Consider the following 13,956-nt stretch of genomic DNA (forward strand, 5'->3'; position numbering starts at 1 on the left):
AGTCAGGACGAGCGCAGAGGACCATAATAATGGACCGACATTTTACGGGGTACCTCTGCAGTGCCACTCCATTCCGTTCATCAATACTTTAAATACTTATAGATCATGAGTTATCGTTTAAAAATGTATTTTTACACATCGAAATACTAAAAAAAAATACATATGTAAATATATATTTTTTTAATTGTTGTTTTTTACGGTTTTTAAATAAATGCAGAACAAAAATATTTTCGAGAATGTTGATTTCTTGAAACAACTACGAGTGGCTTACGTTAAATATATTTATATCACATTATCGACAGTGTCTAACGGTACCGCGTGGGGACATCAAACGCCGAGGCCTTACCCTTAGACTTGACTTTGCGCGTGTCCTCTTGATACTATGCCACTATGTGATATAGTAGGTAATAACTGTTAATGATTATTATTATTATTGCTTTGGCGACACCGTTCGAATACGATCGTGTCGAGAAGCCGTTAAACGCGTTATATGATATGCACACGCATTTCTTTTATATACCTCCCTCCCTCTGGAAAAATCTCTATATACTAAAAGTTTGGAGGACGAGTGGCGTTTATACATTATACGGAAATCGATTTATATATAATGTCTCATCGCCTCGCTATTATCGGTCACGTCTTCGGACGGTCGGCAGGGTTGCGGGTTGGGGGGACGACGTCGTCGTCGCGACCAATGATTCCCGGATGAGAGTGAAAAAGAGGAGAGAAAAAAAGAGGGCGTCTTGAAAAATGAAGTGCCGGACCGGCGGGCGGTCTCCGGACCGTGACCGCAGTTACACGTTTAAGCACTTAGGCGTTCACACCCTCCCCGTAGCTAAACTTGCTTGTTGTCTGCGTGGACTAGATATATCGTACGTAGTAATAATAATAATACATACTGGCTAGCTGAAATCGTGAACTGCGGGAAATCACGGAACGATAGAAAGTGTTTAATATATACGAAGTATATAAAAAGGCTGTAATGTATTGTTATTATCAAACATATTCCGTATATCCGTCGTTTATTTATTTTTTTTTTTTTTTTTTGGTTTTTGCGACAAACCAAAAACCTGGTACTAGTTGATCGGTCAAAGTCAGCGTGTCGGCTTGACGGACTTATTAAGTATATGCACATAATATTTATACAAAAGGCGAGTGATGACTTACTGTTCGATGTCTGGAAAACACTTCTCGCACAAGATGCACCGATTTTGATCGTCTTCGTCCGGCTCTTCGGCGTCCACGTCCACGTCTCCGTCGCCGTCTATCGAACCCAGCGAGTTCTGTGATGCGACGACTAAATAAAAACACAACGACCAAAAACGCACGATCAGTAAGATATTGACTGACAGTCGGTTCACATAATAATCATTTAATTTTTTTTCACATATTACTACGGCGGTTAGAGTACAGATGTGACCTCGTGTAACGGACGATACGTCATCATATTTTATAAAATACAGTTATTACTACGCGTGTGAGGAGCGTACCTACGCTCGGGGTGTCGCCGCGTGATTGAGGTGAAAAAAGAATTATACGACCGACAGTGGCAGTGGCTTGGTAGACGGTATAGGTACTATTGCATGTGTGTGTGGGTGTTTACATATTATTATACCCTCTGGTGTGCTATTGGCTATCTGCGGGACACTCCGCGCACCCGCTTTTAATTCGAGGGATGAAAGCTACCTTCCGGAACGGAAACCAAACACAGAGGGCTCCGTGACGTGTATTAGCGCTACACCGTTGTTTGTAGGTACGCGCGCGCGCGTGTGTGTGTGTACCTGATGGCATAATTAATTCACAGCCGTAAGTTTACGGGGACGTTAACGGGGACGTTAACGGGGTGGTCGGGCGAGGGGGTTCTCGAATTGCGCTATATCATTGGAACCGATGCGTCAGGTGCGATTGGGATTTTCAACTGACGTTTTGCCACACCTGTTATTATCGTGTATATTATTATACACGTGAAACTGCGTATAACCGAAAACGTAACCAATAGACCCGGGTTCCGCATCCCGGTGATAAATGTAGAGTATATTGTATTATAATATATACTGGCAAACGTACCCTGCAGTATATACGATATGATAAACCGCAGTCAACGGTGGTCGAATACTACAAAAAATGAAAGTTTATAAAAGCACAAACGCGACAAATAAAAAACATAAATGAGGCAATAAACATAAAACGGCGCGATCCGTCGGGTGAGGAATAAAAGAAAATATATATACAAAATCAAAAGGCATATTGTTCGCAAAAAACTATTAAGACTACTGTGAGCGGCAGGACTGCGATATTATATATATATATATAAGCACACGATATAAGGGGACGTTTGACGCGTGTAATCGAATATCCGCCCACTAATACTCGGTTTTCGTTCGAGTTCACACGGCACGCAACACCCCTTCTTTTTGGGGACCCTCGCGCGCACACTTTTATGTCGCGTTAAAAAAAAAACACACACACATACACCCGCTAATCGTATTCTGCAAAGTCAAAAGCTCCGGCAGACGGATATTAAATATACACACAACTGCAATTATTGTACACATATGTACACGCGTTTTTAGTCATTCGAAAAATTCATATTTTTCAGACACATTACACACAATATTATACATAATAATCAACGAGAGTCATATCGTATCGTATACTCCGCTCAAGCGCGAGTAAGTCACACCTGCATCCTGTGTTTCCGCCGCACTGCAAGTCTGTAACGGATCGCACAGATGGGCTAATTGCAGCGTACAGGTATAAAACATACACGTAACCGCTGTACAGTGAAGTCTTTATTGTGCGTACACGGACAGACTCCGGTGATTTGCGTGAGAAACGCGGACGACACACTGCGGTGGACCAAGCATACGAGTTATTCGCCTTGTCCCTCATTCCTCTCCCCCCTGCCGCCGCTGCCACTATGGATTCGCTGATGCAAGACAAACGCCAGACGCGGACATAATATAATATGATCCGGAATAATAACTCTGCATATGTATAAACACACGAAGGACGACTGCGGGAGACAGATCTCATATCATTACACACATATACGACTATATAATATATATATATAAATGTGTGTGTGTGTATTGTGAATAACGGTCAGCGTTGCGAAACGGTCTAAAAAAAACGTTAATTCATCAACGACGACGATGCGACCGGACGCAGAATTATCGTTTTTTATACCGACATATGCACCGACACTTCACGATATTGTCGTGAAAGTTCGAGCGTAAGCTACACAGTTCCGGCGACGGTACCGGTCGCCATATATATATTTCAGTGCAATAACAATACGCGAACACGTGAAAAAACAATAATAATATAATAAATAATATATATTATTTATGTATGTGTGTGTGATATAAAACGTGTCCATGACGACGAGCAACGTTAGGTACTCGGAACGGGGAAAATGAAATATGAAAAATATAAGAATAATAACGCGCGTAATAGGGGTTAAGTCACACTGATTGTCCTAGGGGGGAGAGGGGGGCGACGTCGGCCAGGTGTCTGCGACTCACACACCAGGAAGTGGGAGTTTGAATCTCTTCCGGTCATGTGAAAACCGTTAAAAAACAAAAAAGGGGCGCCCGATCGATCCGCGGGATAATGAATTCGGGAGATTTCGGTGCACAGCCAAGTACACGGCACTACATTATTCATCCAGTCCGGCGATGCTTGCAAGTATATTATTATTATATACGGCACATAATATATTATTATTATTATTGAATTGTTTCGGTCGAGGACGCACACGTATGTCGGCGGTAGTTGACTCGTGTATAACTCCTTATTATGACTTAAAATCAAAGTGTGTATGAGTGTCGAGGGTTTTTTTTGTTTGTTTTATTCCAAGCCCTGAGAATTTTTTGGGGTAAAGAGGTATATTATATTATTATTATATATATAGCCATATAGATATTGTACCTACATTAAACACATTCGCAATGATTAAAAGCGGCGGCGGCCGGTCGCCGTTTGGCCGTGACCGACGATCGCGTTTTCCTTTTTTTACGGGACACGTGAGCCGCCGACCCCTGTGATTCGATTTGATCCGAAAAATCTCGCGTGACCTATGGTAAGTCAAATCCAGCACACACAACATCTGCGCGCACGCGGACACGTATATTCGTACGAACCGGTTAGGGTAATCGCGTGACATCGTGAAATCGGCTCGTGTCGACCGTAAAAAAAATAAAAACATTGATTTTTATCAAATGTTAATCGCCATATACTCATATGGGTTAAGTTTGAAAAAAAATCCACCAACTGGCGACGAAAAAAACAACAAACGACAAACGTAGACCCGCTGCCGCGCGTTGCGACGTAATTACATAATTATTATACAATAGAATCAGGGATGTATTTGATGAATATTGTTTGAACCCTGCACGCCATGTTTTCCAAAAATGTATTTCAAAAAAAAAGTCGTCAACTCTGTACTAGAAAATTAGTAAAAAACACATACTTTTGTTATTTACTCACCTTATTAGTTCTCGAACAACACGTCGTTCTCAAACAAATAATAATAAGAAGGAAAATAATAAACCAATAAAATGATAGATGTATAATAATAGGTACGTGAATAATACATATATCCATTTTTGTTAACTGTAAATATTTGAAACAGGCGATCTGTTTACAAATCAGCTACGGCTATGATTACGTTGTCGATAATATGGTCCTCGAGGGGTGTGGCTGGTCACAGTGGGTAACCACGGAATTTAAAAAGAAATATACGATTTAAAACAGAATAAGGCTGACAATAAAATAATATAATAATATACTCTCAATGTCCATCATTCACCGTATACTTTTGAAATAAATGTTTTTTCGAGTACAAAAATAATACGCAATAAATTAAATTATAAAAAGTATACGCTCCAATACACCCCTGACTATTATAATAATATACGTATAATTCGATGAAGCTCGACAGCCGTTTTGAATTCGACGTGGGCGTTTATAGTCTCGAGGCCTCTGCATGTATATATATATATATTTATCATGTAATATTATATTGTTTAATACACTCAGCTCACTCGGCGTTTCATCGTTTGGCGCAAAGAAGCGAGTATGACCCGCGTCATCGCGAGCTGCATCAAGTCTTAATTTTTATGACCTACGCTCCTCACCACACCCCCTCCAGCCGTAAATTCGTGATAACGATATTACCGTGACTGACACAACGAAGCCGAGGAATTGTTTTAATTAATATTTGCATCAGATGTGACTAACGGTCTTCCCCGGGACTATCGCGCTCGCGAATAGTAATCGCTAATTAAAAACACCCTCTCGGTTAATGCGATATTTATCCCGAGGAGCCCGCGACGACGGAGGCGGCCGCGGCGTTTGGCCGTGATGTGTTTACGATCGTTTTTTTGGGCAAATGTTTAGTGTTTTTTCGTTCGAGATCGCAACGCGTATAGAACAACGAGATGTCGTTACAATATATTATTTTTTTAAGAAAACGTGACTCATGGCGCCGACGGCGGTAACCGTCATAATAATAACAATAATATTATAATATTATTGCCAATGCAGTAAAACGGTTGTTCGCGCGCCATGCGCCTACGCACCGATGAGATATAAATAATACATCGCCAACAGAGTATCGGACCGCAATAATTATTGTATTATTGTGAAACGCAATAGTGTGTTTTGTTATTATGTTCTGAACAAAAAAAAAAAAAAATCCTTCTTATCGTCCACTATACATACGTTTTCATGAGATGTCGAAAATAAATCATATAAAAATACAAAGAACGAAAAACGCACACTGTACAGTGTAATTCGAACCCTTGTTGTCGCGTTAATAGCGTACCGAGAACGATCTCGATCGGTACACAATACGTCGAATCATAATATTATATTATTTTATGCATCTCGAGTTCGGATTTTATTGCGGTTGCGCGCCGTAGTCAAGTTCGATCGTGTCCGAACAGCTGTTCGCCGTAACGATATCGTTGCCGAACAAGCAGTAATAATAATATTTGTAAAATCTCGTTAGAGTATTACACGAATACCGACTGATAGTCGAAGTCATGTGATGCACAGCTGGACAGTCGAATTACGAACTTCAGGTTTCATCTCTAGAATCTAAAACCGCAGGTAATATTCAAACAGACTACTATAGTTCGATAATTTCGCTATCTTTTCGTGTTTCAATAAGATGATAAGCATGAAATCAATAGTTCCGCGCTCCTTACTCTTTAGTCTTTATAATATAGTGCAGTACCAAATCATATTGCGATATTAGCTTGAAAACGTTTCGACATTAAAAATCCCACGATCACAATTACAATTTATCGATTTGCGGTATCGTCATAATCTGACGTTATAGACGTCGTTGACTTTCGGGTACTAGTCGATAGATGGTGCAACGATCGGAAGTTGTTACCTCCTTTCACGAATCCGAGAAAAATAAGCGCGGTGTTGATCGGTCTCGTAAACACAACGTACGGGTCTTAATTCAAAGCACGTCCGCTGTCGTTTCGGATATCATTGAAACGATTGCTCATAGCGCTGATTCGGTTACTTCGGCAGATCGACCCAACGAGTGCGTCATGCATATACCTAATAATATTGTGTCGTGTTAATTTTCAGCCATTTTTCGGAAAACACGAGTCTCGTATAGCTATCGACGTATACGCAGCACGCCCGACATCAGTCATCGTGTTTGCTCGGCACACATATTATTATATTATATAACGTGTAAAATGTATAATAGACCGTATTATACTATACGTTCGTGTATGAGTTAAGTGTGTGTGTGTGTGTGTGTACCACGTACACGGATTGGGTTTTGTGGTACGGGGCGAAAAAAAATCCCATTTAATCAATTCAAAGCTATTAGGTCTTTATTACTCGTACAGGCGGAAGACAAATTATCTACCCTAATTTTCTTTTATGCTCGTTCCCCGGTTGTTTTCCGTGCCCCTCGTCGCCGCCGCCGCCACCACCGCCACCGCCGACGTCGACATCTCTATTATTATTATGTCGGACGCGATTAAAGCTATATATATACATACATACATACAGTATATATGTGTGCATATTATAAACACACAGATAATCTAGCGACGTTTGTCGCGCGCCGCGCGAGAGAGCGTCGGTTTCACGGTGGGTTCCGCGTATATTATTTTATTGTTCTCCGTCGTGTGTGCGGACGGGGTGCAAAAAAAATAATAATATATATATTATATGTGTATACACACACACACACACACACACACACACACATACGTACAGAAATAAAGAGAGAACGAACGAAGGTGAGTTATGATATAAACCGCCCAGAAATATGATTCATATAATGATGAATAGAAACGACCCTAATACGCGGCGGAGGGGTCCCGCGATCCATACACATATTATATACGTGTGCGTGTAATAAAGCGGTGGCGGACGCGAAATGACAAATATCGTACAATGCAACGGACATGCGTACAGATCATTAACGGTGCCTGGCCGCCGAACCTATCCGCGTAACGAGGGCGAGGGGGTGTTGTAAGTCCGCGAACACACGCTGCACTACCGTACCCCTTTACTGTCTACGTGCGTATGTGTATCGACAACGAATACATCACGACAATTGTGTCACGTGTTTGTGTGTGTGTGTTTAAACAGCTCTATATTATTATCTGCAGTCGTCGGCGGGGACTTTAGACGCGTCTAGAGAGAGAGAGAGAGACAGACAGATTAACACCCCTGCCCGTTGTTATCGGCGAGGAGGTGTGTGCGCAAATTCCGATTTTTTTTTTCCGCTCTGCCCCCGTTATAATAAAGTTGTTTTTATACATTATGTATATAATATTATTGCGGTGATCTCCCCGCCGGCCGACCGTAAACGACGGCGATAAAAAAAAAAAATTGATCGTAAAACGAAATCATTGTGTCGGGCGCAAAAAATGTGACCGTGACGACACGTCGCGCTTACGGTGGTATATATATGTATATAATATGATATTGTATATACGATTAATTGTGAATTAATTCTCCGGCGTCGGCCTTTGTCGGGATTTGCTGGCCGCCGCGCATAATATAATATACATATTACATATAATAATAGATAGACAATATATAGAATAACGAGCTTAACGTCGAGATTAAAAGACGTGCGTGCGAAAGGGTGTGAATCGTACGATGGTGGTGCCGGCCGATTTTAAACATATCTGCGACCGTAATATTATACACGGTCTCGATCCTGATTGTATACTGAAGCCGTGCTGCAGATATACGCGTCGCTGATTGTCATAAAATGTTATTATTATTATTATTAGTGACGTTTTAATTGAAGCGTTCGCGGGGATGTCAATAGTAATGGGGTGTGACGCGGAAAAAAAATACCGGGAGAATACTATCGCGTACATCATAATATTGTGTACGTTACGTTATATGTGTATGAAATTGAAACGAATATACTTTAACCGTTGTGTTCGATTTAAAGTTGAAGAGACGTGGACTTTAATGCGTTAAGATTCAGCACGAAAAAAAGTTTAGAATTACGTCGCGGATAACTCGCAATAGTATTTTATGATAATATACCGATTGATTAAAATAAATACCTAACTAATAACGATTGTCTATTATATACGGTACATAGGTAATTCGCACTTACCCGAGTCCCGTTCACTCCGGTCCTCCGCAGACGCGGTCATTAGTTCTCCAAATGCCGCGTCCAAATTAAGCGGCTCTCTCTTGCCCAACAATAATTCTTCTGAAGCTCTGACTGTTTGTGTCAATTCGTAAAATATCTAAAAAAAAAAAAAACAAATAAAAAACGTATAAACAAACAATTTCCATATCTCCGCAGAGCCGAATATAATATTATTATTGCTAACGATATTGCTTACCTGTCCGGCCAACAAGAACGCCCGGACGTTTTGTCTAGTACAATCGTTCGTGGACCGAACGAATTTCAGCCAATTACAGATTTCGATCGTGCCGTCCAAATATCCAGAATATCCGGCGATACGAACCTGTGGACGGGAAAAAAATCGTAAGTCACGTATAATTATTTGCAGTAAAACTTATTGCGCGGCGCGTCGGATGAGCGGGAAATGTCAGGCGTAGAGGGTAGTTTTATAAGGCGTCTCACTTGTTTTCATCCTCCAACCGCGCAACTATAGTGATCGTAATTAATTACTCGAGCTTTAGGACAACTTGGCCATTAAATGTGTATACGAAATCGGCGGTCGTTAGGTCTTCGCGCGCTCCCTGTCTATCCTCTACTCTTATTCACGTCCAGACATAAATCACCATCAGCGGGGTCGGAGTCTGAAAAGAATCGTATATAAAGGAGAAACCTCCAGCGACGTTTCGAAATGCACCCTTCGCCCAAGAAAAAGATGAACCCTTTGCGGGTGTTAATTGATGATTGCGGCGAAAAAGATCCCCATATATATATATATATATATATATGCGCACGTGTGAGTGTGTGTGTATTTGTGGGACCCAGACGAGGGGGTCCTTATTAATTAAACGTGACACATTTGGAGGACCTTTTTTCGGCGTACACTTTGCAATTAACATCACAAGCCGAGACGATAAAAGTCGAAACTCGAATTATTATTATTGTTCGCGAGCAACGGGGAAGGTTTAATTTGTATTAGTTTGAAAACTAAGGCGTTCGAGGCGGCAACCACTAAACACGGATTAACGACTAGAGGTCGCAACCGATTACAATCGGGCGCTGAGCATGTTTATTATTTCTTTTTGTCATATTATTATTAATATTATTCGTTCGCGTATTACTAAATTTATATTATATTTCCACGATTCGTACGTCGTTATTCGACAAACACTCATTTCGAAAACGAACTTCGTAACTCGCGACGCGATTGCAAAACGTAAAATTATGATCTCGATTTCTAGCACGGTTATAAAATTAAAAGCGTTTTGGAAACTGTGACTAGACATAATAAGCAGTAGTAAAAATTCGAATGGTATATTGTGCAACAAAAGTCGGCCGAAATCCTTAACTGTTTGTTCTGTTAACCATTATTGTCGTTTTCACGGGTTCAAAACTGTAATTCGATCGTTTGCAAAACGCGTTATGAGGGTTATTATGATTTTTTGCTTATAATTTCATTTTCATTTTGTTGTCGCGTTACGGTGTAAAAAAAAAAAAAAAAAAATAAGCACCCGTTCTCCGACGACGGCTCGTGTTTATTTAACATTCGACAGATGATTAATAATTATTTAAATAGGTGTTTTTCGTTTTTAATGGGCGTCGTTTTGAAAATCAAATCACATCCTGGATATAATGAATATGCAGCTCCGATTTTAATATATTATTATAATCCACGTCCGGGTGTTCAGACGTCAATTATGTGCGCGCATTATATTTTACGTACAGTTTACGAGTGGCCACTTGGGCGCCCGCGCGATATTACACGAAATAATTTTATTAATACTCGTAGTACCCACTGATAACGCTTTCTAATCGTTTAATATTCGTACACGGCCTTGCATAATACATAATATTATACACTACACGTACATATAATGCATATTATAATATGTATAGTAATACAATATTGTATGTGTATCGCACGCACGCACGCACGCACGGGGCGGGGTGAGTGCTGTAGCGTTTCAAGTGATCAGTCAAAACGGCGGTGCGCGTTAAAAATTCGCGATAATATTTGCATATTGGTCGCGTTTTTTACGTTCTATATTTTCGCACGCAATTAATACTTCATTCACGCGCGGACTTGATCGATGCGAGCGCGGACTTACAGCGGGTGTACGGGGTGTAAAAAATAATAATTTTTTTTTTTTTTTTAATAAAATAAAAAAAACGTACGACCAAATATTATAATATAATATACACGTCGTGCGAGTACACCACTATATGCGATATTATTATTATTATTACCACTACTATATGTATTATTATAATTGTATATCGGGGCGAAAAACATAATGCGCGTCCCATTGACACCTCGCCGCCGCCATCGTCATCGTCGTCGTTTCTCGCCCGAATGTCAAACACAATAGCAAACATCTATATATTATTGTACTATTATATTATTCAGTGGCCGCTCGGTGGCAGATGTCCAACGCGATCCGTCCGCGTATACACGACGCACGCACACGTGAATCTCGCGTGTTATAATAGTAATAATAATATATATTATTACGTACGCGGGAAATCGGGAATCGTTGTCGCGCGAATAATTATTACTATCATTAAATTGTATCTTGTTCTTGGAAAAATCAATGATAACATGATAAAACCGTCGTTAGCGCCACCGCGAGTCGAACAAGCGCTGTCCGTTTGATGTATGATAAGACTTAAGGTGCCATTGTATAACTGCATCGTGGCCATGATTTAACCGATCGTGTTTATAGGTACCCATCTTTCTGATATGCCATGTTAACAGGTGTTACCACATAAATTTGAAAAATATTTAACTTGCATGTCGACCCGGGTTCGGCTTTCAATTATTAATATACTGATAAGATATTTAGAATATTAATCGGTTATACAAATGGCCAATCCCTCCAGGTTCTAAACATCGATACTAAGATAATGCGATCGATTCAATAACAAGACAATAACAAATAACCAACGAACACGGTAGTGTAGAGGCTTGATGCTTTACTCGTGTAGTATCTTATCGTATCAATAATAATGTATAGCCCAGGGTGGGTATTGTGACATAGGGATTACTGCAACCACTCGACTTTATAAAACTATATTATGGTAAAACGTCAAATGAAACAAAAATGTCAAAAGCGTCGCCCAACGAGTCTGACCTTTGCGGTACCTACTACCGCTCTACTCGCGTAGCAGCGTAGGTACAACGGTATCACTCACAATCATACATATATACATTTTAATATGCGCACGAGAAGTTCGGCAAAAGAGGAGACGACGAGGTTGGGCTTACGTTTACAATAATAATAATAATAATGCTGCCGCGGCGGACGATCCTCCTGCGGCTGTTCGGGCGGTTGTCGATGAATTTTTAAACGACCTCTGTCCACGAGGTTTTATATAATTTAATATTAAATCTCTCCTGCGTTATGCGCGCTTGCGCCCCGTCGGCCGGCCCTTCATCTACGCCCCGCCAGTACTATCCCCCGTGCCACGGGATTCGGTTCCGGCGGAGTCGACGGCACTGCTGCAGCGTTTTTGCCGTTTTATCAAAAACCAACTTGTGAATAATTGCGTTGTTTACATATATTATATAGCGTTATATACTGTAGGTTAGTAATGTAACGCACGCAACGGTAACCTTTTTGTGTTTGCGTTACGCACCGCGAATATTATACTCTTGCAGCTCGCCAACCTTTATTTCGTCCTCGAGGGCGCACGTGCTGCTCGTTTTTCACTCATCGACGATATATTATGTATGTGTACAGTACTTACTTGTTATCCTGCACCTCCGCCGTTGTCTGGAATAATTTTTTCCATCCAAAGTTATCCACTGTAAAGAAAACTCGGGCGTGGTTCTTTAGCATCGAATAGTAATATTTATATAGTTTGTCATGGTTATATCATATATTATTCCATTATTTATTATACTGTCTTACATCATTTGGTCATTGCTTACGTCTCAAACAATTTAAATAATTTTTCATTTATATTTTTTTTTAAATATTTATGGATAATATATTATATTTTTAATTGTGAATAGTACTCAAATTTTAAATGACATTTAAGTTTATTGTTTTATTGTGTATTATTATAGGGCGGGGGGGTTCACAATATGACCCTTCTGTATAAATGCATTAGTGATCAAAACGATTTAAAAAGTTATGTTCTGTAAAAGATAGAATGACATTAATCATTAATTCATGGTATTTTACAATTTATAAATATACATTTAATTATACATTAGATGAAACACACCTCGTTATAAATAAAAACCTTATTCAAGAACCAATACGCCAAGAAATGTTTTCAAAAAAATAGTCACTTTCAAATTTGTCAAGGATTAGGTTTGTCTACGTCATACCAGAATATAGTAATAAATAATAATATTGTTCTAGTAAACATTCGTTAATAAGTAATTGTTTGACTGCAGTTGAAAAATTAAAAATAGTTAAGGGAGATGGATTTGATTAAAATTTCGTATTTGTAAACGCATTTACTGCATTTTATAAAACAACATGTTTATACAATAATTAACTCGTTCTCGAGAAACTTGGTGCAAAGTTGAGAATCTCGAGGATTTTACACCCTCGTATACACACGCCTAACCGCCCTAACCTAACCGATGTGTATGTCGCGCGTAATACATTCACGATGAAAACAAGACTGTTTATAGCAAAACTGCAGGAGTATTAGAAGTATATAAGGGATGCCAGATGTATAAATAGTTTAGGTGTACGCATTATTATTATTGTTATTATTATTGAAAGCAAACGGGTTTTGTTAACAACGGTATTCGACACAGATATCGTACATTCTTATCTGAATATAATATTGTGCAATAGTTGATAATTTTATTATTGTTATTAAAGAAAAAAAAATGATGACGAGCGTTAAAAACCAATCCGTGTGTTTTCGATCTCATGTTAACAAATACACGCGATATAATATGTATATAAACACACAGTATACAGTTATAGCGGCTTGACGATAAGACGAGAAAGTCGCAATTTATTTAAAATACAAGCAAAAACCGAGAACGTTATTGATTTTTTTTCGTCTTAAGAACAATACAATATCTACGAACACGTTTTATTTCATTCACCGCTGCCGCATTATAATAATTATTACTAAACTCTTGTCACCGCATTGTGTACTACTGTACTCGTAACGTATACACGCGCGTAGGTCACGGTCAATAAAACATCGCGTTTGCAGTACAATTATGTTTGAAATTTCAACGCGATAATAAAAAAGTTATCCGCACATATTTACAGTAAAAACGCGTCGTACTATTACAACGAATAAGCGCGTGTATATAGTATCTACCACACATGACTATC

General features: G+C 39.5%; 1 protein-coding gene across 2 annotated transcripts in view; it reads right to left on the reverse strand.

The window, feature by feature from the left end:
• LOC113554894 (PR domain zinc finger protein 16-like) overlaps window positions 1-13,956 on the reverse strand; it is a 102,656-nt gene that overhangs the window by 4,250 nt on the left and 84,450 nt on the right. For both annotated transcript variants that reach the window (XM_026958984.1, XM_026958991.1), the window contains exons 3-5: window positions 8,862-8,987; window positions 8,627-8,762; window positions 1,168-1,297 (exon numbers count right to left, since the gene is read on the reverse strand). In XM_026958984.1, coding sequence (XP_026814785.1) covers window positions 1,168-1,297; window positions 8,627-8,762; window positions 8,862-8,987 — 392 coding nt within the window. The remainder of the gene's footprint in view (window positions 1-1,167; window positions 1,298-8,626; window positions 8,763-8,861; window positions 8,988-13,956) is intronic.

This window comes from Rhopalosiphum maidis, chromosome 4, assembly GCF_003676215.2.
Source record: "Rhopalosiphum maidis isolate BTI-1 chromosome 4, ASM367621v3, whole genome shotgun sequence".
In the NCBI taxonomy this organism is placed as follows: Eukaryota; Metazoa; Arthropoda; class Insecta; order Hemiptera; family Aphididae; genus Rhopalosiphum; species Rhopalosiphum maidis.